The sequence below is a fragment of the Penaeus monodon genome, chromosome 10 (assembly GCF_015228065.2).
Source record: "Penaeus monodon isolate SGIC_2016 chromosome 10, NSTDA_Pmon_1, whole genome shotgun sequence".
Lineage (NCBI taxonomy): Eukaryota > Metazoa > Arthropoda > Malacostraca > Decapoda > Penaeidae > Penaeus > Penaeus monodon.
This window is the reverse complement of record NC_051395.1, coordinates 1,781,698-1,804,910: the sequence shown is the minus strand read 5'-3', so window position 1 is coordinate 1,804,910 and position 23,213 is coordinate 1,781,698. Positions and strand designations below refer to the sequence as shown.

At 37.7% G+C, this 23,213-nt stretch overlaps 2 protein-coding genes across 2 annotated transcripts in view; both read left to right on the top strand.

Annotated features, from left to right (window-relative positions):
* The window catches only part of LOC119578195 (dynein heavy chain 10, axonemal-like), a gene marked incomplete at its 5' end in the record, with an annotated part of 34,543 nt that extends 15,780 nt beyond the window's left edge, over positions 1 to 18,763 (top strand). The window contains 1 exon segment of the mRNA XM_037925930.1: positions 18,664 to 18,763.
* Positions 18,764 to 19,355: 592 nt separating this feature from the next.
* The window catches only part of LOC119578194, an 8,766-nt gene continuing 4,908 nt past the window's right edge, over positions 19,356 to 23,213 (top strand). Inside the window, exons 1-8 of the mRNA XM_037925929.1 lie at positions 19,356 to 19,388; positions 19,555 to 19,746; positions 19,998 to 20,214; positions 20,779 to 20,954; positions 21,325 to 21,411; positions 21,544 to 21,690; positions 22,097 to 22,196; positions 22,607 to 22,800. Coding sequence (XP_037781857.1) covers positions 19,356 to 19,388; positions 19,555 to 19,746; positions 19,998 to 20,214; positions 20,779 to 20,954; positions 21,325 to 21,411; positions 21,544 to 21,690; positions 22,097 to 22,196; positions 22,607 to 22,800 — 1,146 coding nt within the window. The remainder of the gene's footprint in view (positions 19,389 to 19,554; positions 19,747 to 19,997; positions 20,215 to 20,778; positions 20,955 to 21,324; positions 21,412 to 21,543; positions 21,691 to 22,096; positions 22,197 to 22,606; positions 22,801 to 23,213) is intronic.

Genomic DNA, 23,213 nt, shown 5'->3' with positions numbered 1-23,213 from the left:
TATTTTAATATTAATATATTATTTTTAAAGAATATTTTTTAATTTTAAAAAAAAACTTTTTTTTAAATTTAAAAATTTTAAGTATATATTTTATACCCTTTTATTTACATTTTTTTTATATTTTTTTCAGATAATTTAAACCCCCTTCCCCATTTATAAACACACACCCACCCCAACACAAAACCCACACACCACAACAAACACCCCACAACACACACACACACCCAACACACAACACACCGTTTAAAAAGTGGTGGGTAAATTTTTAGTAAAAATAATAATAAAAACCCCTAATAATAATAATAAAATAATAAATAAAATAAAAATAATAAAAAATAAAAATAATAAAATTATAAAAATCGGTTTAATTCCATGCACCCTGAGGCAAAAATAAAAATAAAATACAGATAAAAGACAAACAAAATTTACTAAACACAAATAAACGACAAACACAAATTAAACAAACACCCCGGAGTAATATAGCAACAAAATAAAAAAAAATAATAAAGACCACCAATTGCGGTGAGCTAGGAGCGGGATAGAAATTGTGGCTGCAATGCTCGTTGATGGGGATAGAGTGGGTATTGTGCCCCGGTGGAGCGATCAGTGCAGACCAGTGCAGACTTGTTGGGGGCGCGTAGGGCTCCGGGGGGGAAACGAGGCTCGGGGGTAGCAGGTCCGGTGGCGGGGATGGCACAGCAAGCTTCGGGCCAAACTGCTGCGGAAGTACTAAGTGAGTGGAAAGGGAGGTGAGGCCTAGGGCAGTCAAGGCGCTGTCGTAGCTGGATCGAGATGATTTTGGGCCCCTTTTTTTCTACCCCTCTCCGATTTGTAGCAGTAGGTGGCGGTGAGGGAGAGGGACCAGGGGGGAGGCGGGGCAACTTGGCAGGAGAATGCCTGTAGACTTTCTGAATCCCCGGGAAAGTGGAACCCCAAGGGACTTGAGGCACGCAGCATTAAAGCCTGTACGAGGCAGACCTCCCCGTACTGTCCCTGACGTGTTTTTTCGTCGAAGGTGCGCTGAGCAGTTGGTGGAGCGGCCAACGTCGAGGGGGTGATCGCCCAGCGTGAGGAGGGCGCGGGGGCGCGACCGATTTATCGGTTCATTGATTGATTTGCGGTGGTTTGGCGAGGAGATGTAAAGGTGCACTGGGGGGCAGGTCGTCAATGGGGGGGGGCGGATGCTCAATCGCTCTCCCATGAGTGGCAGGAGGCTGAAAAATTGACCCTGTACCGCACGTGCCCCTAAAGATCCCTGGAAACTGCGTTTTTAGATACCGTGGGGGTTGGGCCACAAGGCAAAGGCTTTCTTAAAATTTTTAAAGTGTGTGTGGAAAAATATAATATTAATATATATATAAAATATTATATATATAAATTTTATTAAAATTAATATTTATAATATATAAGATATTATAGATATATAAGATTTATAAAGATATTATAATTTACATTATATTAAATATATATAAAATTATATTATATTATTTTTATAATGAAATATATTATATAATATATAAATATAATATTTTAAAAATATATAATATAATATATATTATTATATTTTATAATATTTTACATTATAAAATAAATTTTATATACATAAATTAATATAATATATATATATATTAAAAAAAATAATAAATATTAAAATAATTTATTTTTATATTAATTAATTTAATTTTTTATATATACATATCTAATTTTTAAAAAACATAACATAATACTATACATATACATATAGACTACATATATATATTATAATATAATTATTATAAAAATATTTTATTATATTTTATTTTTTATATATATATATATATATATAAAATATAATTTTTTGTGTGTGTGTGTGTGTGTTGTGTGTGTGTGGTGTGTGGTGGGGTTGGTGTGTGTGTGTGGTGGTGTGTGGTGGTGTGTGTGTGTGGGGTGTGTGGGGTGTGTGTGTCGGTCTGTGGGCATAAAATCTCTCTCCTCTCTCTTCGCTACTCTCTCTCTCTGCGCGCTGAGATATAGAGATGATAATGATGTATGATATATATATAGATATATAGATACACATATATAAGGATATACATATATATAGATAGATATGAAAATAGATATATATTATATATGAATCACATTATATAATGTATATCCTCATATCATACAAAAACAGACACATACAGTATACATAAGTACACACACAGACAACAGAGAGTAGATAGTAGAGTATATTATAGATAGATACTATATATATATATATAGAGGAGAGATATGGGTAATATATATATATAATATATATATATATATTATTATAGAGATATATATGTAAGTATATATAGATATATATATAGTATATAGATATCGATATATATATATGTATATATATATATATGATTATGTATTCACTCTTGTCGTAATAAATAATTATAAGAATTATATATACATATATGTATATGTAATAATATGTATATATCACCATTAATTATATATGTATTACATATATGTATATATGCCTATATGTATATATACATATATATATATGTATATATATATTTATAAATTTATATATATATAAATTTATAATATATAAATTTATAATCTCGTATATATACATACCTACATATATATGATATACATATATACCTTATATATATATATATATAATATATACTATAAATAGGTATAACAATATATGCTTAAATGTATGTGTATATTTTGGCATATATATTATATATATATATATATTATATATATATATCTATATATATATATCTGGATGGATGTATGTCTGGATGTAGTATGTATGTATGTATGTAGTTATGTATGTATGTATGTATGTGTGTGTGGGTGTGTGTGTGTGATGTGGTGTATATAATATATATATATAGATATATGAGATATATATATATAATATATTATATCTATATATATATATATGCATATATCATATATATGCATATATATGTATATATGTATATGATATATGTGTATATGTGTATATATAAATATAAATATAAATATAAAATATAAATATAAATATATATAAAATAAATAAATAAATAAAGACATATATATACATAGATATATATATATCTATATATATATATATATATATATACTTATTATATATATGTGCTCTGCTGTGTGTGTGTGTCTGGTCTGTGATGTGTTTGGGTTGTTTTTTGTGGTGTGTGTGTGTGTGTGTGGTGTGTGTGAGTGTATGTATACAGATAGACATATATAATACATATACATATAAATATTATAGACATATATATATATATATATATATATATTATATATATATATATAATTAGGTGTGTGTGTGGTGTGTGTGGTGTGTCTGTGGTGTGTGTGTGTGTGTGTGGTGTGTGTGTTGTGTATTACATAGTATATGTGGTGTATAATATATCGTGTGTGTTTATGTATGTTTCTTAGATAGATATATATATAGATATATATAGATATATATTATTATATATATACATATATATCATTATAATATATAGATATATATATATGTAGTAGTTGTAAACCCGACAGAAATCGTCCACTTTCATGTACGTACATGAATGTGAAAAGGTAGGCAGTGACCCCCCACCCCCTGACGTTAATCAGTGACCTGACGAAACCACAACCGCAACCGAACCAATGTCACAACAACATAATCAATACCCGGAATCATTAACTACTTTCACATATGCATTTTTATGTTTCTAATGACGCATCATAAGAGAAATAATGAAACAAATGATGTAATACAGACGAGTATCCCCTCCAATGCAGGTAAAACGGTGACATAGATTAATGATCAACAGCGTAACCACACAACTGATCGAGAGTGAAAGCAGGATAATGGTAGGTGACAAACATCGAAAACACCCTCACACAACGTACATGAATGTGAAAGTAGAGTCAGTGACCGTGACGTAATCAGTGACCTTGACGAAACCGCAAAACCGCTCCAACCCCAATGTCCACAACAACATAATCAAACACCCGGAAATCATTAACATTACTTTCACATATGCATGTTTATGTTCGATACATGACGCATCATAAGAGAAATAATGAAACAATGATGTACTACAGACGAGTATCCCTCAATGTAGGTGACGGGACATAGATCAATGATCACACGTAACACACAACTTATCGAGGAGTGGAAAGGCAGGGTAATGATCACGAGGCAACCACTAGCCCATAGCTAAAAGATGGCTAACGCGCACACCTTGCGTTGAAAATGGTGCACATAACAGAAAGATGACCATGAATGTGATTAACTAAATCAATATCCGTATCCGAAATCATTACTCATAGCAGTGATGTACAGACAGGATCTCTCCAATGCAGGTTGCATAGATCAATGATCACCGCGTAATCACACAGCCTTATCAAGAGTGAAAGCAGGTTAATGATCACGAGGTAACCACCAGACCGTAGCTAACGATGGTTAACACGCACACCTTACAGTCCAAAATAGTACATCATAACAGAAAGATGACCAATATCCGTAACCGAAAATCAATTACCCGTAGGACAGATGCTACAGATACTCACCCCTCGGCTCTCCCATCCCACACCGCACTATTCACCATGTTTAAACTTGTCCGAGATCGAGAAATTGATTCTGTTACAACGAGGGAAGCCCGTCTCTCCTAATGACTGAAACTGTCAAAATCATAATAATAGGTCACACAGGTCTGCTAATGACGCGATAATTTCTGCTCCCTCTCTCACTGTACCAGAGATATAGAATACCATTAGTGTAAAGATTATAAAAACCGTTTATACAATATATGCTTTTTATTTTTTATTGTATAAACACTATACACTGCGCTCGCACACCGACACACACACACACACACACACCCACACACACACACGCACAACACCACACACACACACATACATTTTTTTTGTCCCGCCTGCATATGATTCAGTGACAAGGGAAAAAATTCTAAACCCGTGCCCTGCATTACTATCACTTGCATGCTGTCGAAATCCTCATCGCTTCTGTTAAGTCAATGAGAGGAATCAAGTCCATGCATATACAGAGGCGGTGCAGAACGAGGGAAAACTCTCCATGTCTGATTACTAACCGCATGCCAACCAACTCCTCTCACCGTGGCGATGACCCCGTTGCCAAATCGAAACCGTGCAAATGATTAGATATATTGGATAGATCATCTTCACACGGTGGCAGCTCTTGGATGTTTGATAGGGCCTGTATCAGGACCATCGAGATAGGCGATAATTAGAGCTGTCTGGAAGATATTCCTTTTGTCTCGGTCCGTATCCTCCTCTTAAATGACAGTCTTGTCACCAGTGGATTACGGGACTTAACCCGTTTTCTTCATCGCGGTGATATCTCCAGGTGACGCGGGTTTCTCCATTGAAATATCTTCTTTTCTTCCTGCGATTGTCCACTCACATGTTCACTCACCAAAACGACTAAACAGGCTTTAAATACCTTGACGGCAATATTTCCATGCTGGCAACTATTGATATTGTTGGGCGGCGGAACACATAACAGGCTTAAATTTTTCCTGTGTAAATGGTAAATGCGAATTACCACTATTTCATATGTTTTACACCTTTCATGCTATAAAACTAAAAGGTTAATTACCTAATTATAATTTGAAAAGTCCGTTGGTTTTTGTTACTATTTAAGAGCATTAATAGGGTTTCCTAAGGTATCATCTACACCTGGTCAAGACGGGTTTCACACACACACACACACACACACACACACGGCATACACACACACAGGAGAGCACACACACACACACACACACACAACACATAAGACACACACATCATAATAAATATACAATTCTGTGACAATGGATCATTATACTCTTGTTGTACCCAACATGCTTTAATATGACCTTTTCAAGAACACAATCACGCGTCCTACCATGCGATAACACAAATTAAGCTAAAAATAACAGCTTATATTTTTGTGTGTAAATGGTAAAGGCGATACTACACTACGCACACGTTTGAAAATTGCAGGCTTATACAACAGGTTAAATCATAATATAACAGGTGCAACCCTAATAGAATAACAACAGAAATTTCTTAACTTCGCAGGGACGATTATAACTATCTTACATCCCAAGGCTCTTTCTAATAAAAATACACTTCACTCAAAAGGGATCATGAACTCTGTTGTACTCAATGTCTTTATATGACCTTTCACAAACACACATCCTAACAGGTGATAATACAAAAAAATAAAAATAACAAGCTTAAATTTTCTTGTTAAATAAGTAATGCGATAACCACTATCTCTACTTTGAAATTTTTCAGGCTGTATACACAGTTTAAATTACCTCACAGGTTGAAAAGTCACCGGTTTTATTTCTATTTAGAGAGCATTAATAGGGTTTTTCAAACGGGGCATCTGCGCGAGGCCAAAGACGGGTTTTTTTTCAAAAAAAAACCTACCTACAATTTCGTCTGACCGTTAATTACACTAAAAAAAAAGCCAAATAGAACCAAACAACACACAATGTCCCCAAAAACGTGCTTGAACACAGTTTGTTTTGCTATTAAAACCTCAAAGGGGCAATGGCGTATATTTCCTAAATGTTCACACCTCAGCTCTCACTTGTGTACAATCTACAATGCAAACTAGGAAATATGTTTCACTTTCCCTATATTAACTCGGTGCCGCCAATACAGTGCATTCTCTTCTGATATAAAAAGACCCAGGGTAAACACTGATTAGGTCCTCTGTTTATGATGATATAAAAAAAGATGAATTAGAACAGAAGGTGGACTAAGCTTTTCAGTAATTTAACTCCCCTCCACAAAATTGTCTAAGTACCTCCCCACAAGTATATACGAAGAAAAGGACTATGCATGGTAACCCCAATGTTGGTTACTAGAGTTTCATTCATCTAGCACATATGCGTTTTGTCCTCCTACAAGAACGGGAAAAAATTTGTCAAAAAAGACACAAATAACCTTGCCGACGGGTAATAATCCAACTAAACTTACTTCTCGATTTCCCTGCCATGGTCTTTCGCACCATCTACAAACATGCATAAGAGACGGGCTAGATAGTTGCTGATTCTTTAAGTCTGACTACGGCGATTGTATTTCATTTATCTAGCAAATATGTTTTTTTTTTTTGTCCCTCCAGACGGGAAAAAATATTATAAAGGACACAAATTAACCTTGCCAACGGGTATAATTCACCAAACTTTTACTTCTCGATTTCCCCGTCATTGCCTTTCTACAATACCAGCAAGAAATGGCGCTAGATAGTTGTTTATCTTTAAGAGACGATCACCTCACCTCCGTTTCTTGGTGCTTTAACTTATCGTGGAAACGTACATTCAACACATGCATATATTTGCTCAAATCTCCTATACAAAGAGAAAAATAGTTTTGTACGTTGGCACTGATAAAACTTGACACTCGATCTCTTTAATCTTTTCTGAATAATCTTAATACAAAAGTCCATACAAATGAAAAAAATATATATATACTTAAACATCCGTTGCTATGATTTTTTCACTATGTCCCTAGTTTTTTTGTATTAGCGAAAACATTTAAGGCCCCTATAACACTATTTTTATCTTCAAAAATCAAACACCTGTAATACAAGAAGGCGTTTCACTTGATTATTTTCCCTTTTAACAACTATTCGTTATCAAAAACAAAAACTTTGTATAAGAATATAAAAAAAGGGTAAAAATATATAACCCCCATTTTATAAAAGCTTTTATAATTGAACGTGTATTGGGACAATGACAAGTCACAATTCGCCTAAAGCAGAGATTTTTTGACCAAGGTATCTTTACCCCTGTGAGGTAAAAAAAAAATTTTTAGTGACACCCTCGATGGCGTGGATCTTTTAGCATACAGCATGTGGACATTTTTCCAACTGATGCGTTTTTTTTTTCTTTTCTTAAACCGGTTATCTATAAAGGTTCTTTCATGTTGTGGTGTCTACAATTAGATATTCTTGTTTTACATGCAGTAAAGGGTATATGACGAGCAACATACAGTCTAGGCAGGTAAGTTATAGAGAAAGGGTTGAAAATCACAGTCCCTAAAGGGAAACAAGCCGCAATCCGAAGCAATATTTTCTAAATGACAAGTAAAAAAGCAGTCGTTAGGAGAAAAAAATATTCGCATTACCTCATAATAAGGGAGGAAAAGCTTCTTTTTATAACTTAGAGCAAGCAAATGCCCTTTTTTTCAAATACAGGGTGATTATTGAAGTAACTGTATATGAACTGAGCAGTTTTTTCAGACTTGGGAAATAGTATGGTAAGTGTTAAAATTTATAGCAAATTGCTATCATCTATTAACAAAAAGTCTTATTTATCTAAAGATGCCTTCCGAACTCTGACAATGCTCCTCAATATCCAGATAACGGCAATCCTCCGACAGGTTCAGGGAATACCCCTTCTTGTCACGAGATAATACTTCACGACATACTAAAACCATTATGGACGTGCGAGTGGAGGAAGAGGCGAACATAAGCGACACCATGGAATTACTTTTCTCGTTTCCTTTCGTGAAGAACTGCATAGTTTAATGGAATATCTACGATGGAAATCTCACACCATTCAATCATTGACAAGTAACCCCATTGTTTCTAGATAGCTAGAAAGTTTAGAAATGCTCGCCTCGGTTGTTGATTTTTCGTAGCATATCGTTTCTTACACACACACCCACTCGTTCCGCTAGCTCACGCTCTGTTTCTCCCTATCAACATGCCATTATCTCGTTGGCGAGCTCACCCTTCTCCTAAATCTGCTCCTCCTCCCCTCTCCCTCGACTAACGCGATGTTGTATTTACCGCGCGGAATGTACAAAAATGGTGATTATAATCATCATTGGAGCTAGACATAACTTCACACAACCTAAATATGGTACTGACATTGTTGACTTAGAATTGGTGGTGCTTATAGCCATATCAGCGCTTGAGGTTCTTCGAAGAAACATAAAATTTGATAAAACAGTATAATGTCTTTCATTAGTATATAAAATAGATATTACTCGTATGACTGCAATTACACACTCATCATAGTAACAAACTTTGCCACGATAATTTGGTCCAGAATTTTTTATAATCCATCATTCATTCAAGTTTTGCTCTCGCTTTCCGTCCTCCGCAATTAATTTTTTTTTCCCATTCGCAGACAGAAATCGACGGTAACAGGGCACGATTTGCTGTCTTGCGGGCATGTCACCTCTGTCGGAAGGACCCTTCAGATTCTGATAGAGGCTTATAAATACTAACAACCGCATCCGAGCCATTTATGTGCTAGTATTTACCAATTTTCCTTATGTACAAGTGTAATTTTATTCTTAATGACAAATAATTGTCTTACAATGGCATCAATATTGTATTTTGCATAAAAGTACCATCTAACCTTGTTCTTAAAGAAGAAATATACCCAAAAAAATCCTCCAATACTGTTTCCAAGCGAGACAAGTACATACGTCTGAGACTTGCTGTTCATTTCCCCACGTAAATGTGTCGACCGCCTGGCACTCCTCACAAGTGCCTTGTTAACAAAACTTTTACTTGGCGGTTACATTATAATCATTCAGCATGTAAACTGACTGCCTACGTTATCACCGTCTTTCTTCGTCCGTCAGAGAATATTTCTCCCCTGTAATGTTACCGCAGCTTGACGCGGGTCTCCTATATTACCGCACGCGCCCGCACTCATCACTGACGCGGATGCGCGCGCGGGGAAAGTAAAACAAGGGGGGCACGCGGCGGCGGTCGAGGGCGGCGGCGTAGGCGGCGGAGGGCGGTGGAGGCGACAGGGGAGGGGCCTTCTTATAAAAGTTCTTTGTTATCACGAAAAAAATATAATTTTCGCTAAATTGTGCAGTGTTATCTTCCATTAGATAAACCGGCTTTTGTCATCATCTACTTCCTTGTATTTCATATTTTTGCCTCTGATCAGTATTTTACAATGTCCCTTTTATCTAGTATACAAGATATTTTTTATCCCTTTTTTATATCAAGCGGATATAATATATTATATATATCAATATATATATATAATTCTATATATATATATATATATATAAGAGAGAGAGAGCGAGAGAGGAAGAGGAGAGAGAGAGAGAGAAACTTTAATAATTACAAATATTGAAATTGTTGCAAGGTACGGTTTATGAGTGCATTTTTAAATATTCAAACGGACTTTTACGCAGGGAAAGAATGGAATAATAGTCACTTGAATGTGCCCCTTCCCCTCTCTATGTAAGTGTTGTCGTCCAAGGCGCCCCCCTCCCCTGTCGCCCCCACCGCCCTCCGCCGCCCTCGCCTCCACCGCCCTCCGCCGCCCTCCGCCGCTCTCGCCGCCGCCCTCGCCGCCGCCGCGTGCGGTTTTACTTCCCCGCGCGCGCATCCGCGTCAGTGATGAGTGCGGCGCGTGCGGGAATATAGAGCCCCTCTCCTAGCTGCGGTCAACATTTACAGGGAGAAATAGTTCTCTGACCGACGAAGAAGACGGTGATAACGTAGGCAGTTTACTGCTGAATGATTATAATGAACCGCCAAGTAAAAGTTTTGTTAACAAGGCTTGTGAGGGAGTGCCATTGCGGTCCGCACATTTAGTGGGAAAATGTACCGCTTCTCGACGTATGTACTTGTCCCTCGCTGAAAATGTATTGGAGGATTGGGTAATATTTCTTCCTTTAATAACAGGTTAGATGGTACTTTTTATGCAAAAAATACTTATTGATGCATTGGTGCATTATTTGTCATTTAAGAATAAAATTACACCTTTACATAAGGAAATTTTGTAAAATACTAGCATATAATGGCTCGGGATGCGTGTTTAGTATTTATAAGCTCTATCAGAATCTGAATGGTCCCTTCCGACAGAGGTGACATGCCGCAAGACAGCAAAGATCGTGCCCTGTACCGTTCTTATTTCTGTCTGCGAATGGAAAAAATAGCAATAATTGCGAGAAAGCGAGAAAGCAACAATTGATGAATGATGGAATTATAAATTCTGACAAATTATCGTGGGCAACATGTTTTGTACTTATGATGATTGTTATTGCAGTCATAACGAGTAATTTCTATTTTTATACTACTACTGAAGACATATTACTGTTTTTAATTATCAATTTTATGTTTTCTTCGCAGAACCCTCAAGCTTGATATGCTATAAAGCACCACCAATTCTAAGTCAACCAATGTCAGTAATATTTCGTTGTTTGTGAGTTATGTTTATAGCTCCAATTATGATTATAATCACCAGTTTTTTACATCTCGCGGTAAAATACAACATCGCGTTTTAGTCGAGGGGAGAGGGGAGGAGGAGCAGATTTTAGGAGAAGGGTGAGGCCTCGCCAACGATATATGGCATGTTGATAGGGAGAACAGAGGCGTGAGCTATCGGAACGAGTGGGTGTAAGAACGTATGCTACGAAAATCAACAACCGAGGCGAGCAATTTCTTAAAACTTTCTAGCTATCTAACTGGGGGTTTACCTTGGTCAAATGATTGAATGGTTGCGATCATCGTAGATATTCATTAACTATGAGTTCTTCACGAAAGGAAACGAGAAAACAGTACTTCCATGGTGTCCGTCTCTATGTATCGCCTCTTCCTCACTCGCACGTCCATTAATGGTTTTTAGTATGTCGATGAAGTCATTATCTCGTGAAACAAGAAGGGGTATGCCCTGATACCTGGCTGAGTGTCCGTTATCTGATATTGCCTGGCGCATGTCAGACGTTTTAGGAAGGCATCCTTTAGATCAATAGACTTTTTGTTAAAGATGATAGCAATGCTATAACATTTTAACACTTACCCTATATTTTCCAAAGTCTGAAAAACCTGCTCAGTTTCATATACATTTTACTTCAATTAATCACCCCTTGTAATTTTGAAAAAAAATGGCATTTTTGCTTTCTCTAAGTTATAAAAAGAATCTTTTTCCCTCCCTTATTATAGGTAATGCGAATATTTTTTTCTCCAAACGATGCCTTTTTTTACTGTCATTTAGAAAATTTGCTTTCGGTTGCGGCTTTTCCCCTTTGGACTGTGGATTTTCACCCTTTCTCTATAAATTACCTCCTCGACTGTATGTTGGCTCGTCTATACCCTTTAACTGCCATGTAAAATACAGAATATCTCAATGTATGACACACAACAGAAAGCACCTTAAGATAAAAAAAAAAAAAAAAAAAAAAATACGGTTTAAGAAAAGAAAAAAAACGCATCAGTTGGAAAATCACATGCTGTCTGCTAAGATCCATCGCATCGATGGTGTCACTAATATATTTTTTTTTACTCCACAGGGGGTAAAGATCATCCTTGGTCAAAAATCTCTGCTTTAGGCGAATTTGACTTTGGTCTTTGTCCAATACACGTAAAAATTATAAGCTTTATAACAGGGGGGTTTATTATTTTTACTCTTTTTTTATATCTTATAAAAGTTTTTGTTTTTGAATAAAGACATAGTTGTTAAAGGGAAAAATAATCAAGTGAAGCTTCTTGTTAATACAGTTTTTGAATTTTTGAAGATAAAACATAGTTTATAGGGGCATTAAATGTTTCGCTAAACACAACTAGGACATAGTGAAAAAATCATAGGCCAAAGGATGTTAAGATATATATATTTTTTCCTTGTATGACATTTGTATTAAGAGATTCAGAAAATATTAAAGAGAGCGAGTGTCAAGTTTTTATTCAGTGCCAACGTTAAAATTATTTTTCTCTTTGTTATAGGGAGATTTGAGAAAATTATATGCATGTTGGTTGAATGTACGTTTCCCGATAAAGTAAAGCACCATAGACCGGCGGGGAGGTGGATCGTCCTTACAAGATAACAACTTATCTAGCGCCATTTCTTGCTGCATATTTGTAAGAAGGCAATGACGGGGAAATCAGAAGTAAAGTTTGGTTTGAATTATACCCGTTTGGCAAGGTTATTTGGTCCTTTTTATAATATTTTTTCCCGTTCTTGTAGGAGACAAAAAAAAAAAACATATTTTGCTAGATAAATGAACTACAATCGCGTATTCCCGACTTAAGATAAGCAACTTATCTAGCCCCGTCTCTAAGCATGTTTGTAGACTGGTGAGAAAGACCATGGCAGGGAAATCGAGAAGTAAGTTTAGTTGGATTATTAACCGTCGGCAAGTTATTTGTGTCTTTTTACCATATTTTTCCTGTTCTTGTAGGATTACAAAACAGCATATTTGCTAGATGAATGAAACTATAGTAACCAACATTAGTGGTTACCATTGCTAGTTTCCTTTCTTCGTATATAACTGTGGGGAGGTAACTATAGACAATTTTGTGGAGGGGGAGTAAATTACTGAAAAGCTAGTTCCACCTTCTGTTCTAATTCCTCTTTTTCTTATATCATCATAAACAGAGGATCCCCTAATCAGTGTTTTACCCTGGTCTTTTTATATCAGAAGAGAATGCACTGTATTGGCGTTCACAGAGTTTATACATATGGGAACGCTGAACATATTTCCTAGTTTGCATTGTAGATTGTACAAAAGTGAGAGCTGAGGTGGGAACATTTTAGGAAATATACCGATTGCCCCTTGAGGTTAATTAACAAAACATAAACTGTTTCAGCACGTGGGGACAGGTGGTGTTCTAGTTGGTAGATAATTAACTGTTCAGCCGGAATAGGATGGGGAAACCCGTCTTTGTGCCCTCGGGAGCAGAATGCGGTTTGAAACCCTATTAATGCTTCTCTAACATAGAATAAAACCGGTGACTTTCAACCTGTTAGGTATTAACCTGTTTGTAAAGCCTGAAAATTTTCAAAGGTATGAGTAGTGTTTATCGCATTTACATTTACCAACAGAAAATTTCGCTTTGTTTTTATTTTTTTATTTATTTGTATTATCACCTGTTTAGGATGTGTGGTTTGTGAAAATCATAATAAGACATTGAGTACAACAAGAGTTTTCCATTATCCTTTTGAGGAATTGTATTTTTATTAAAAGGATGCCTTTGGGATGTAAGATGCTTATCAATCGTCCTGCGAAGTTAAGAAATTTCTGTTGTTATTCTGTATTAGGGTTCACCTGTTTATATTATGCTTACCCTGGTGTTATAAGCCTTCAATTTTCAAACGTGCGTAGTGGTATTTTAGTCGCATTTACATTTACACAAAAAATATAAGCCTGTATTTTTATCTTATTTGTGTTATCGCTGTTAGGACGCGTGTTTGTGTTCTTGAAAAGTCATATTAAACATGTTGGGTGTACACAAGAGTTTCATGATCCTGTTTCACTGATTGTAATTTTTATTATGATGTGTTGTGGTGTGTGTGTGTGTGTGTGTGGGGTGGGTGTGTGTGTTTGTGGTGAAACCCGTCTTTGACTAGGGTGTAGATACCTTGGAAAACCCTATTAATGCCTCTAAATAGACCAAAGCAACGACTTTTTCAATCTATTATGTAATAAACTTTTAGTTTTTATAAGCATGAAAGTGTAACTAGAAATAGTGGGGAATCGCATTTACATTTACACAGAAAATTTAAGGCCTGTTATTTTGTGTTCCGCCCGCCCAACAATATCATAGTTGCCAGCATGGAATATTTGCCGTCAATGGTATTTAAAGCCCTGTTTAGTCGTTTGGGTGAGTGCACAGTGAGTGACAATACGCTCGGAGAAAAGAGAATAATTCAATGGAGAAACCCGCGTCACCTGGAGATATCACCGCGATAGAAACGGTTTTTCCTAATCCAATGGTGACAGACTGTCATTTTAAGAGAGGATCGACCGAGCCCAAAAGAATTATCTTCCAGACAGCTCTAACTTTATCGCTATATAGATGGTCCCTGATACATGCCCTATCAAACATCCAAGAGCTGCCCACCGTTGAAGATGATCTATCAATATATTTCTCATTTGCACGGTTTTCGATCTTGGCAACGGTCATCCGCAACGGTGAGAGGAGTTTGTTGGCATGCGGTAGTAATCAGACATGGAGAGTTTTTCCCCCTCGTCTGCACCGCCTCTGTTATATGCTGACTTTGATTCTCTCTCATTGACTTAACAGAAGACGATGAGAGATCGACAGCATGCCAGTGATAGTAATGGCAGGCACGGTTAGAATTTTTCTTGTCATCTGCATCATATGCAGGGCGGGAAAAAAAATGTATGTGTGTGTGTGTGTGTGTGTGTGTGTGTTGTGTGCGAGCGCTTGTAATAGTTGTTTTATACAGTTAAAAAAGCAAAAAATAAAAGCATATATTGTAGAACGAGTTTTTTATAATCCTTTACACTTAATTGTATTCTTAATCTCTGGTACAGTGAGAGAGGAGGCAGAAATTATCGTCATTAGCAGCCTGTGTGACCTATTTATTTATTTATTTTGACAGTTTCAGTCATTAGGAGAGACGGTTTCCCTCGTCTGTAACAGAATCAATTCTCGATCTCGTACAAGTTTAAACATGGTGAATATTTCGGTTGTGATGGAGGACCGCGGTGAGTCATCTGTAGCATCTGCCTACGGTAATGATTTCTGTACGGATATTGGTCCATCTTTCTGTTATGATGTACTACTTTGGACTGTAAGGTGTGCGTTTAACCATCGTTTTAGCTACGGTCTGTTGGTTACGTCGTGATCATTAACCTGCTTTCACCTCTTGGATTAAGGCTGTGGTGATTACGCGGTGATCATTGATCTATGTCAACCTGCATTGAGGAGCTCCTCGTCTGTACATCACTGGCTATGAGTAATGATTTCGGATACGGATATTGATTAGTTAATCACTTTCAGTGGTCCATCCTTTCTGTTATGGATGCACCATTTCAACCGTAAGGTGCGCGTTAGCCATCGCTAGCTAATGGTCTAGTGGTTGCCCTCGGATCATTTAACCTGCTTTCACTCTCGATAAGGTTGTGTGGTTACTCTGTGATCATTAATCTATTCGCCTGTCCACCTGCATTGGAGGGGATACTCGTCTGTAGTTACATCATTTGTTTCATTATTTCTCTTATGATTGCGTCATGTACTAACATAAATGCACATGTGAAAGTAGGTTTAAATGATTTCCGGTATTGAGTATGTTTGTTGTGGACATTGGTTTGCGGTTGGCGGTTTGCGGTTTTCCTCAAGGTCACTGATTTACTCCACGGTCACTGGCCTCTTCACATTCCTGTACGTACATGAAGTGGTCCGATTTTGTCCTAGTACATTATCCCTGCTTTCACTCTCGATAAGGTTGTGTGGTTACGCTGTATCATTATCTTTGTCCCGGGTCCCACCTGCATTGGAGGGGATACTCGTCTGGAGTATATCATTTTTGTTTTTCATTATTTCTCTTATGATGCGTCGTGTATGAAACAATAAAATGCCACATGTGAAAGTAGGTTAATGTATTTCCGGGTATTGATTATGTTGTTGTGGACTTGGTTGAACAGGTTTTTGCGGTTTGTGGTTTCGTCAAGGTCGCTGATTATGTCACGGTCACTGGCCTACTTTCACATTCAATGTACGTGTGTGAGGGTGTTCGAGTTTGTCCACCTACATTATCCCTGCTTTCACTCTCGATAAGGTTGTGTGGTTACGCTGTGATCATTAATCTATGTCACCTGTCACCTGCATTGGAAGGGGATACTCATCTGTAGTATATCATTTATTTCATTATTTTCTCTTATGAGGTCATCATGTACTAACATAATGCACATGTGAAAGTAGGTTAATGATTCCCGGGTATTGGATTAGTGTTGTTGTGTACTTGGTTTTGCGGTTTTGCGGTTTCGTTCAAAGGTCCTGATTACGTCACGGTCACTGGCCTACTTTCACATTCATGTACGACATGATTGCAAGCGTTTTCTGTCATGTACGTATAGATGTGCAGCGTTCTGTCCTTATTCCTACTACTTATATATATATAATATATATATATATATACATATATATATAACATATATATTAATATATATATATATATTATATATATATTATATATATATACATACATAATAATATACATATATACATCCAATATATACATATATACATATACATATACACACACCCGCGCACGCACACACACACACACACACACACATCACACACACACACCACACACACACAACACACACAACGAGCACGCACACACGCACACACGCACGGACACGCACCAACAACACGCAACACAAGTGACACGCCCCACGCACACAGCCACAACACGAACACACGCAACACCGCATACGCCTAGACGCCATACGCACACACACGACACACAACACACACACAACACACACACACACACACACAAACACACACACACGAACCACACACACACAACATATCTAAATATACTTGTTATTAATATAATATGAATATATATATATCTAATGTATTATATATTTATGTATATATATATATATATAGATATATATAATACTATAATACATATATATATACATATATACCATATTATCATATATACATATATATTACCATATATATATATATATAAATATATATATATATATATATATATATATATAGATATATCTATATACATATATACATTATATATATACATATATATATATATATATATATATATTATAATATATATATATATATATACATATATATATACATATTAAATACATATTTTATATATATAATATATATTATATCATATATATATATATTATAATATATATATAATATATACATAATATATACTATTATATATTTATGTATATATATTATATATATATAGTATATATATATATATATATTATTATATGTTACATATATATAGTATTATATTATATATATATATATTATTATATATATATATATAAATGTATAATATATATATAGTATATATATATATATTATGTTATATTATTATTATATAATATTATATATATTATATATACATGTATATAATATGTATATAGTATATATATGATATATATATATAATATGTATATGTATATGTATATGTATATGTATATGTATATGTATATGTATATATATATGTGTGTATATTTATGTGTGTATATATGTGTGTGTGTATATATTAATGTGTTCTATATTTGTGTATACATTATGTGTATATATGTGTGTTGTGGAGTGCGTGTTATATATATATATATATATTATATAATATTATATATATTATATATCTATTATATATATATATATATATATATTATATTTTATATATATATATTATATAAGAGACAGAACATTTGTTCATAGAATTCCAGTCACTCATACACACCATACCACTTGAAACCCATCCCCTGTTCTCACCGCAGAGCTACGACCAGACGACCCTCCTGGTTCCTCCTCGCAAGACGGCCTCCTGCCACGACTTCTTGAACGACTCGCGGCCGCCCAGTCGCAAAGGTAGAAGCTCTCCCCAGATCTACGACTCGAATGAGCCTTTTAGCAAATTAGCATATACTCGTATCATCTGTACTACCAGATCTCACAAATCTGATTTCAAGCGATCGTCATTGATCTTTCTGGCCTGTGAGGATCCTTTCAGGGCTCTGCGAAACATTATGGAACACTTGCTACGTTTCGCAATATTTCGCGAATCCGCTCAACTCATCTGATCTTCATATGTCTTATTATATCACATGCTTTCATTTACTCATATTCCTAATGAACCTCTTTGCCTCTCTTTTTTTTTTAACTCAATTTCTTTTTCTCTCGTTCAGCGTGGTGATCCTCGAAGGACCCGGAGCGGCACTCTGCCTTCTGCGGCTCCACGACCTCCCAGGAACCCTTCTGCTGGAGTCCCTGAAGGCCGTGCGGATCGGCCACAACATCACCTTCGTCGTGGAGGTGTTTTGGAAAGGCGTCTCGTTCTTGGGTTGATGAAAAGGGTTAAAGGGCGTTCATGAGGAATAACGGTGGCTTTGATAGTGATGGTCATCTTGATTTGATAGTATCATCATTATCGTTAATGTTGTTGTTATTGTGTTATTATCATTATTTATGTTATTGTTATCATTTTTTTTATCATTATCATTACTATTATTATTACTATTATTACCATTAGTATCATTGCTATTAATATTGTTGTTGTTGTTGTTGTTGTTGTTGTTGTTGTTGTTGTTGTTGTTGTTGTTTTGTTGTTGTTATTGTTATTGTTATTGTTATTGTTATTGTTGTTGTTGTTGTTGTTGTTGTTGTTGTTGTTGTTGTTGTTGTTGTTGTTGTTGTTGTTGTTGTTGTTATAATAATAAATAGTAATAATGATATTATCACTATTACTGTTGCTGTAATATTTTTTTTATTATTATCATTATTGTAATTCCTCTTATTATGATTGTTATAAAGACATTACTTTCAGACTTGCGATAACAGCAACTATGATATTATGACGAATTATGATAATAATGATACGATGATACAAGCAAGGATAACCCCAGAGGCTTCAGTGACCCTCTCCCTCCCTCCGGCAGACGCGCGAGGACGAGCCCCTGCCGGCGTGGGTGCTGGGGCGGGCGTGCGTGGTGCAGCTCGACCCGGCCGTCCTCTCCGCTGCCTCTTCTCCTCCCCGTCCCCCCCCCTGACCCCGCCCCACCGCTCTCGGATCGCCCAAGCCACAGCAGCGCCACGCCCAGAAGCTCCAGCAAGCCCGTACGCCCCGCCCCGTGGACTCCGCCCGCTCACAGGCTGACGAGGGCGAGCCCACGCCTGCGATGCTTATGGAGTACCTCGTGCACCGCCTTCTGCAGCCCGTGTTAGACTTGGCGGCAGGGCACTTCGGCATCCCCCTCGCGGCCGTCGATCTGGTCGGTTGAAGGACCTAGGTTTTTCCTTTTCTGTTCTTCCCTCACTTTATTCTCCTTACTCTTTCCTTGCTTTATTGTGTACGTGCCCTTTTTAGCACACACAATAGTGATCATAGATAAGAGAGTCATGTTAATGAAAAAAAAAAACCCGGCATTTAAGAAAAAAGTAGAGAACGTCATTCCTGTTCATGACCAGTTAAATACAGCCAAGATGAGTGACGTGATGTATAACCGAATTACTTTCGCCGCAGATCAAACAAATCGAAGAGCTTCTGGGTGGCAGCCTGACGTCACTCGGCGCAGGAGAAGAGCTGGCCGCGGCGGAGGTGGCGCGCACGGTGGAGGCGCTGGTGCAAGGGACGCGAGCTCAGCTGGACGTCTCCCTGCTGCCAGAGCTCCTGCTGGCACTCAAGGCCGCCCTCAAGCAGGTGGCTGCGGACGGTATCCTGCAAGGAGGGTGCATGGATGGTAAGGAAATTGAGAGCGATTTTCATTTTTGTGTCATATTAGCAAGCTGAGGACGCGGTGGCCGAGTGGTTAGAGCATCGGGACCCAAGACTGGCACTCTGGCAATCTGAGTTCGAGGGTTCGAGGCACCGGCCGGCGCGTTGTTCCCTTGGGCAAGGAACTTCACCTCGATTGCCTACCTAGCCGCTGGGTGGGCAAGCCGGCCCAAGTCAGTGCCGGTCCCAAACCCGGATAAATAGAGAGAATGATTACCTGAAAGGTGGCGCCGGCACTCTCCGTGGAATGGAACTGGGGACCCTACCACGTACTTACTCCAAGACTATCACAACATGAAAAGTACAATTAAGTATCATGCTGTGACAGCCAATGTCAGGGCATCATACAAAGAAAGAAAAAAAAAAAAAATAAATAACAAGCTAACATATTTGTATATTTTCAACATAAATCAGATCACTTTCAAACTGCGTTCCATGACACTACATCCACTGTCCTCTTTTGTTCCCTAGAGCATTCCATTATCCATACCCACGTCCGCCTCCTGCCCTGACCTCCTTTCCCTTGCAGTGGTGCAAAGCCTCGCCTCTTACGGTGGCTCCGTCGTCGACTGTTACTGGGACGCCGCCTCCTCCGCCTGGAGCCCCTGGACGCCCGCGCCGCCAGCAGAAGAGGGTGCCGACGCCCACGTGAGGCCGACGCTGGAGATCGCGAGACTGCAGTGGTTCCTCCAGCGGGTCATGAAGGTAAGAGGAAGGCGAGCGAATTGAATTCCGAAATTAGGGCGAATGAGTGTGCTGCCTGATACCAAACGAATTGGTTTAGACGAATTTAATGTATTTTCACCTTGGGCGAACTGATCTGATTTGAATTAACAGAAGTTACTTTGTAAAATCAAGAGAATGCAATTAGTTCGTGTCTGGTTTTGAATAGAATGGCCTTTTCACTGCTGTGTTTTTTTCAACACACTGTGTCAGTCGTCTTTGTAATGATAGATTAGGTAATATGACTCAGATTTATGTTAAAGTCCACAGTGCTTGATTCAGTCATTCCATTTTGATTCATGAGCATCTGCATCTGCGCATGCGTTAAGCCACCGTGTAAACCTTTTCCCAGAGCGGCCTTCCCCTGGCGGTGGCGGGACCTCCGTCGAGCGGCAAATCCACGACTGTCATGGCGGTGCTGGCTTCCCTCGCCGGATGGGTGGGTGCCTTTTGGTCGACACGTCTCTTCTGCTCTCGGTGCTGTTACCTTGTTGCATGTTTGTTCCCTGCAATGTGCGCTTTCCCTCTGCAACGGAGAGACTTTTCCAAGCAACGTTCCTCTTCTTTACAGACGCCCGTGATAGTGCGAGTGACGCCGACGACCACTCCCGAGGACCTGGAGGAGATGGTCTTCTCCCGCGTCGCGAGGACGTCCTTCGACACGCTGGCGCCAGACTCGCCCGTCGTCCTCTGCTTCGACGACCTCGGCTGCCTCCCGGTGCGTGCGCCTCGCCTGCTCGTTCGCTTCAGTGTCGACAGCTCGTTCCCTTCCTACCTTTTTTGATTAGTGACTGTTTTCTCTTTTCTTTCTCTGCTTTGTTTTTTTAACCGATCTGTATTCAGATTCTGTGTGTGTCAACGTATTTTCCTTTCTTTCTCATTTTTTTCGGTTTCTATTTATTTTATTTTTGTTTTTGTCTAGTGCTTTACTTACAGCCTTTTATCTTATCCTCTCCTTATCTTTATTCGATTTGAAACATTTCTCCTTTCTTTTCTTTACTCTCATTTTCGTCCCTTGATTCGTTCCTACCACTTTTTTCTTCATCATTTCCGCCCTGTCATAATAAGAATCACCTCGCTAATCTGCCTCTCTTCCCCCGCCCACGACGCCCCTCCTGTTGCAGGCTGGCGGCAGGACTGAGAGCTACGTGCGCGCCCTGGCCTTCCACGGGGGCGTCTACACGCGCGGCGAGCGAGTGCGCTGGACGGAGCTCGTCGACGTGTGTGAGTCCGAGAGGCAGCTGGTTTTTATTTCCTTTTTGAAAATTGTTATTCCGATTATCGTCACCATCACTTATGAATACATTATTGTTATTATGAATACATTATTGTTATTATCCTCATTATCATTACCATTTTTATATATATATATATATATATATATATATATATATATATATATATATATATATATATATATATATATATATATATATATTTCTTGTTTTTCTTGCACGGATCCTGAAAATCCTAAGGTGTTTTCTTATCACAAGTTTTGTTGAATGATAAATTAATAATATAATCGTGTTCGTTCAGTAACCATGCAAAGGCAGCTGCACACTGCAAGATAATTATGTGCTGATTTGTCAGCAGTTGCACACACAGATTATCAGTCCTCTGTATTTGCGTTTTAGATATCGTGGGCGTCTGCACTCGCCAAGGAAACCAGGCGGAGGGCGGGCTAGACTTGAGTGGGTGGGCGGTGTACAACATGGGCGTGGATGAGTCCTCGTGTGCATCGGCTGTGTCCGCCGCCCTCACGCCCATCGCCGCTCTCCAGAGCCAGATCACCGAGGCTCTCACGGTGACCACGGAGACTCTCGCTAAGGTGTGGGCGGAGAATTAAGCTTCTTTTTCCTATTATTCTCTCCTTCTTTTTTTTTTTTTTTTTTGGGGTTTTTTCCCAATTTTACCTTTTCCCCCCCCCCCCGGGGGGGCCCCCTTTTCTTTTTTTTTTTTTTTTCCCCCGGGGTTTTTCCCCCCTTTTTTTTTGGGGGGAAAAAAGGGGCCCCCCCAAAACGGGTTTTTTTTCCCCCCCCCCCCCCTTTTTTTAAAATTTTTAAAAAAGGGGTTTTGGGCCCCGGGGTTTTTTTTTAAAAAAAAAAACCCTTTTTTTTTTTTTTAAAAAAAATTTTTTTTTTTTTTTTTTTTTTAAAATCCAAAAATTTTTTTTAAAAAATTTTTTTTTTTTAAAAAAAAAAAAAAATTTTTTTCAAAATTTTTTAAAAAAAATTTTTTTTT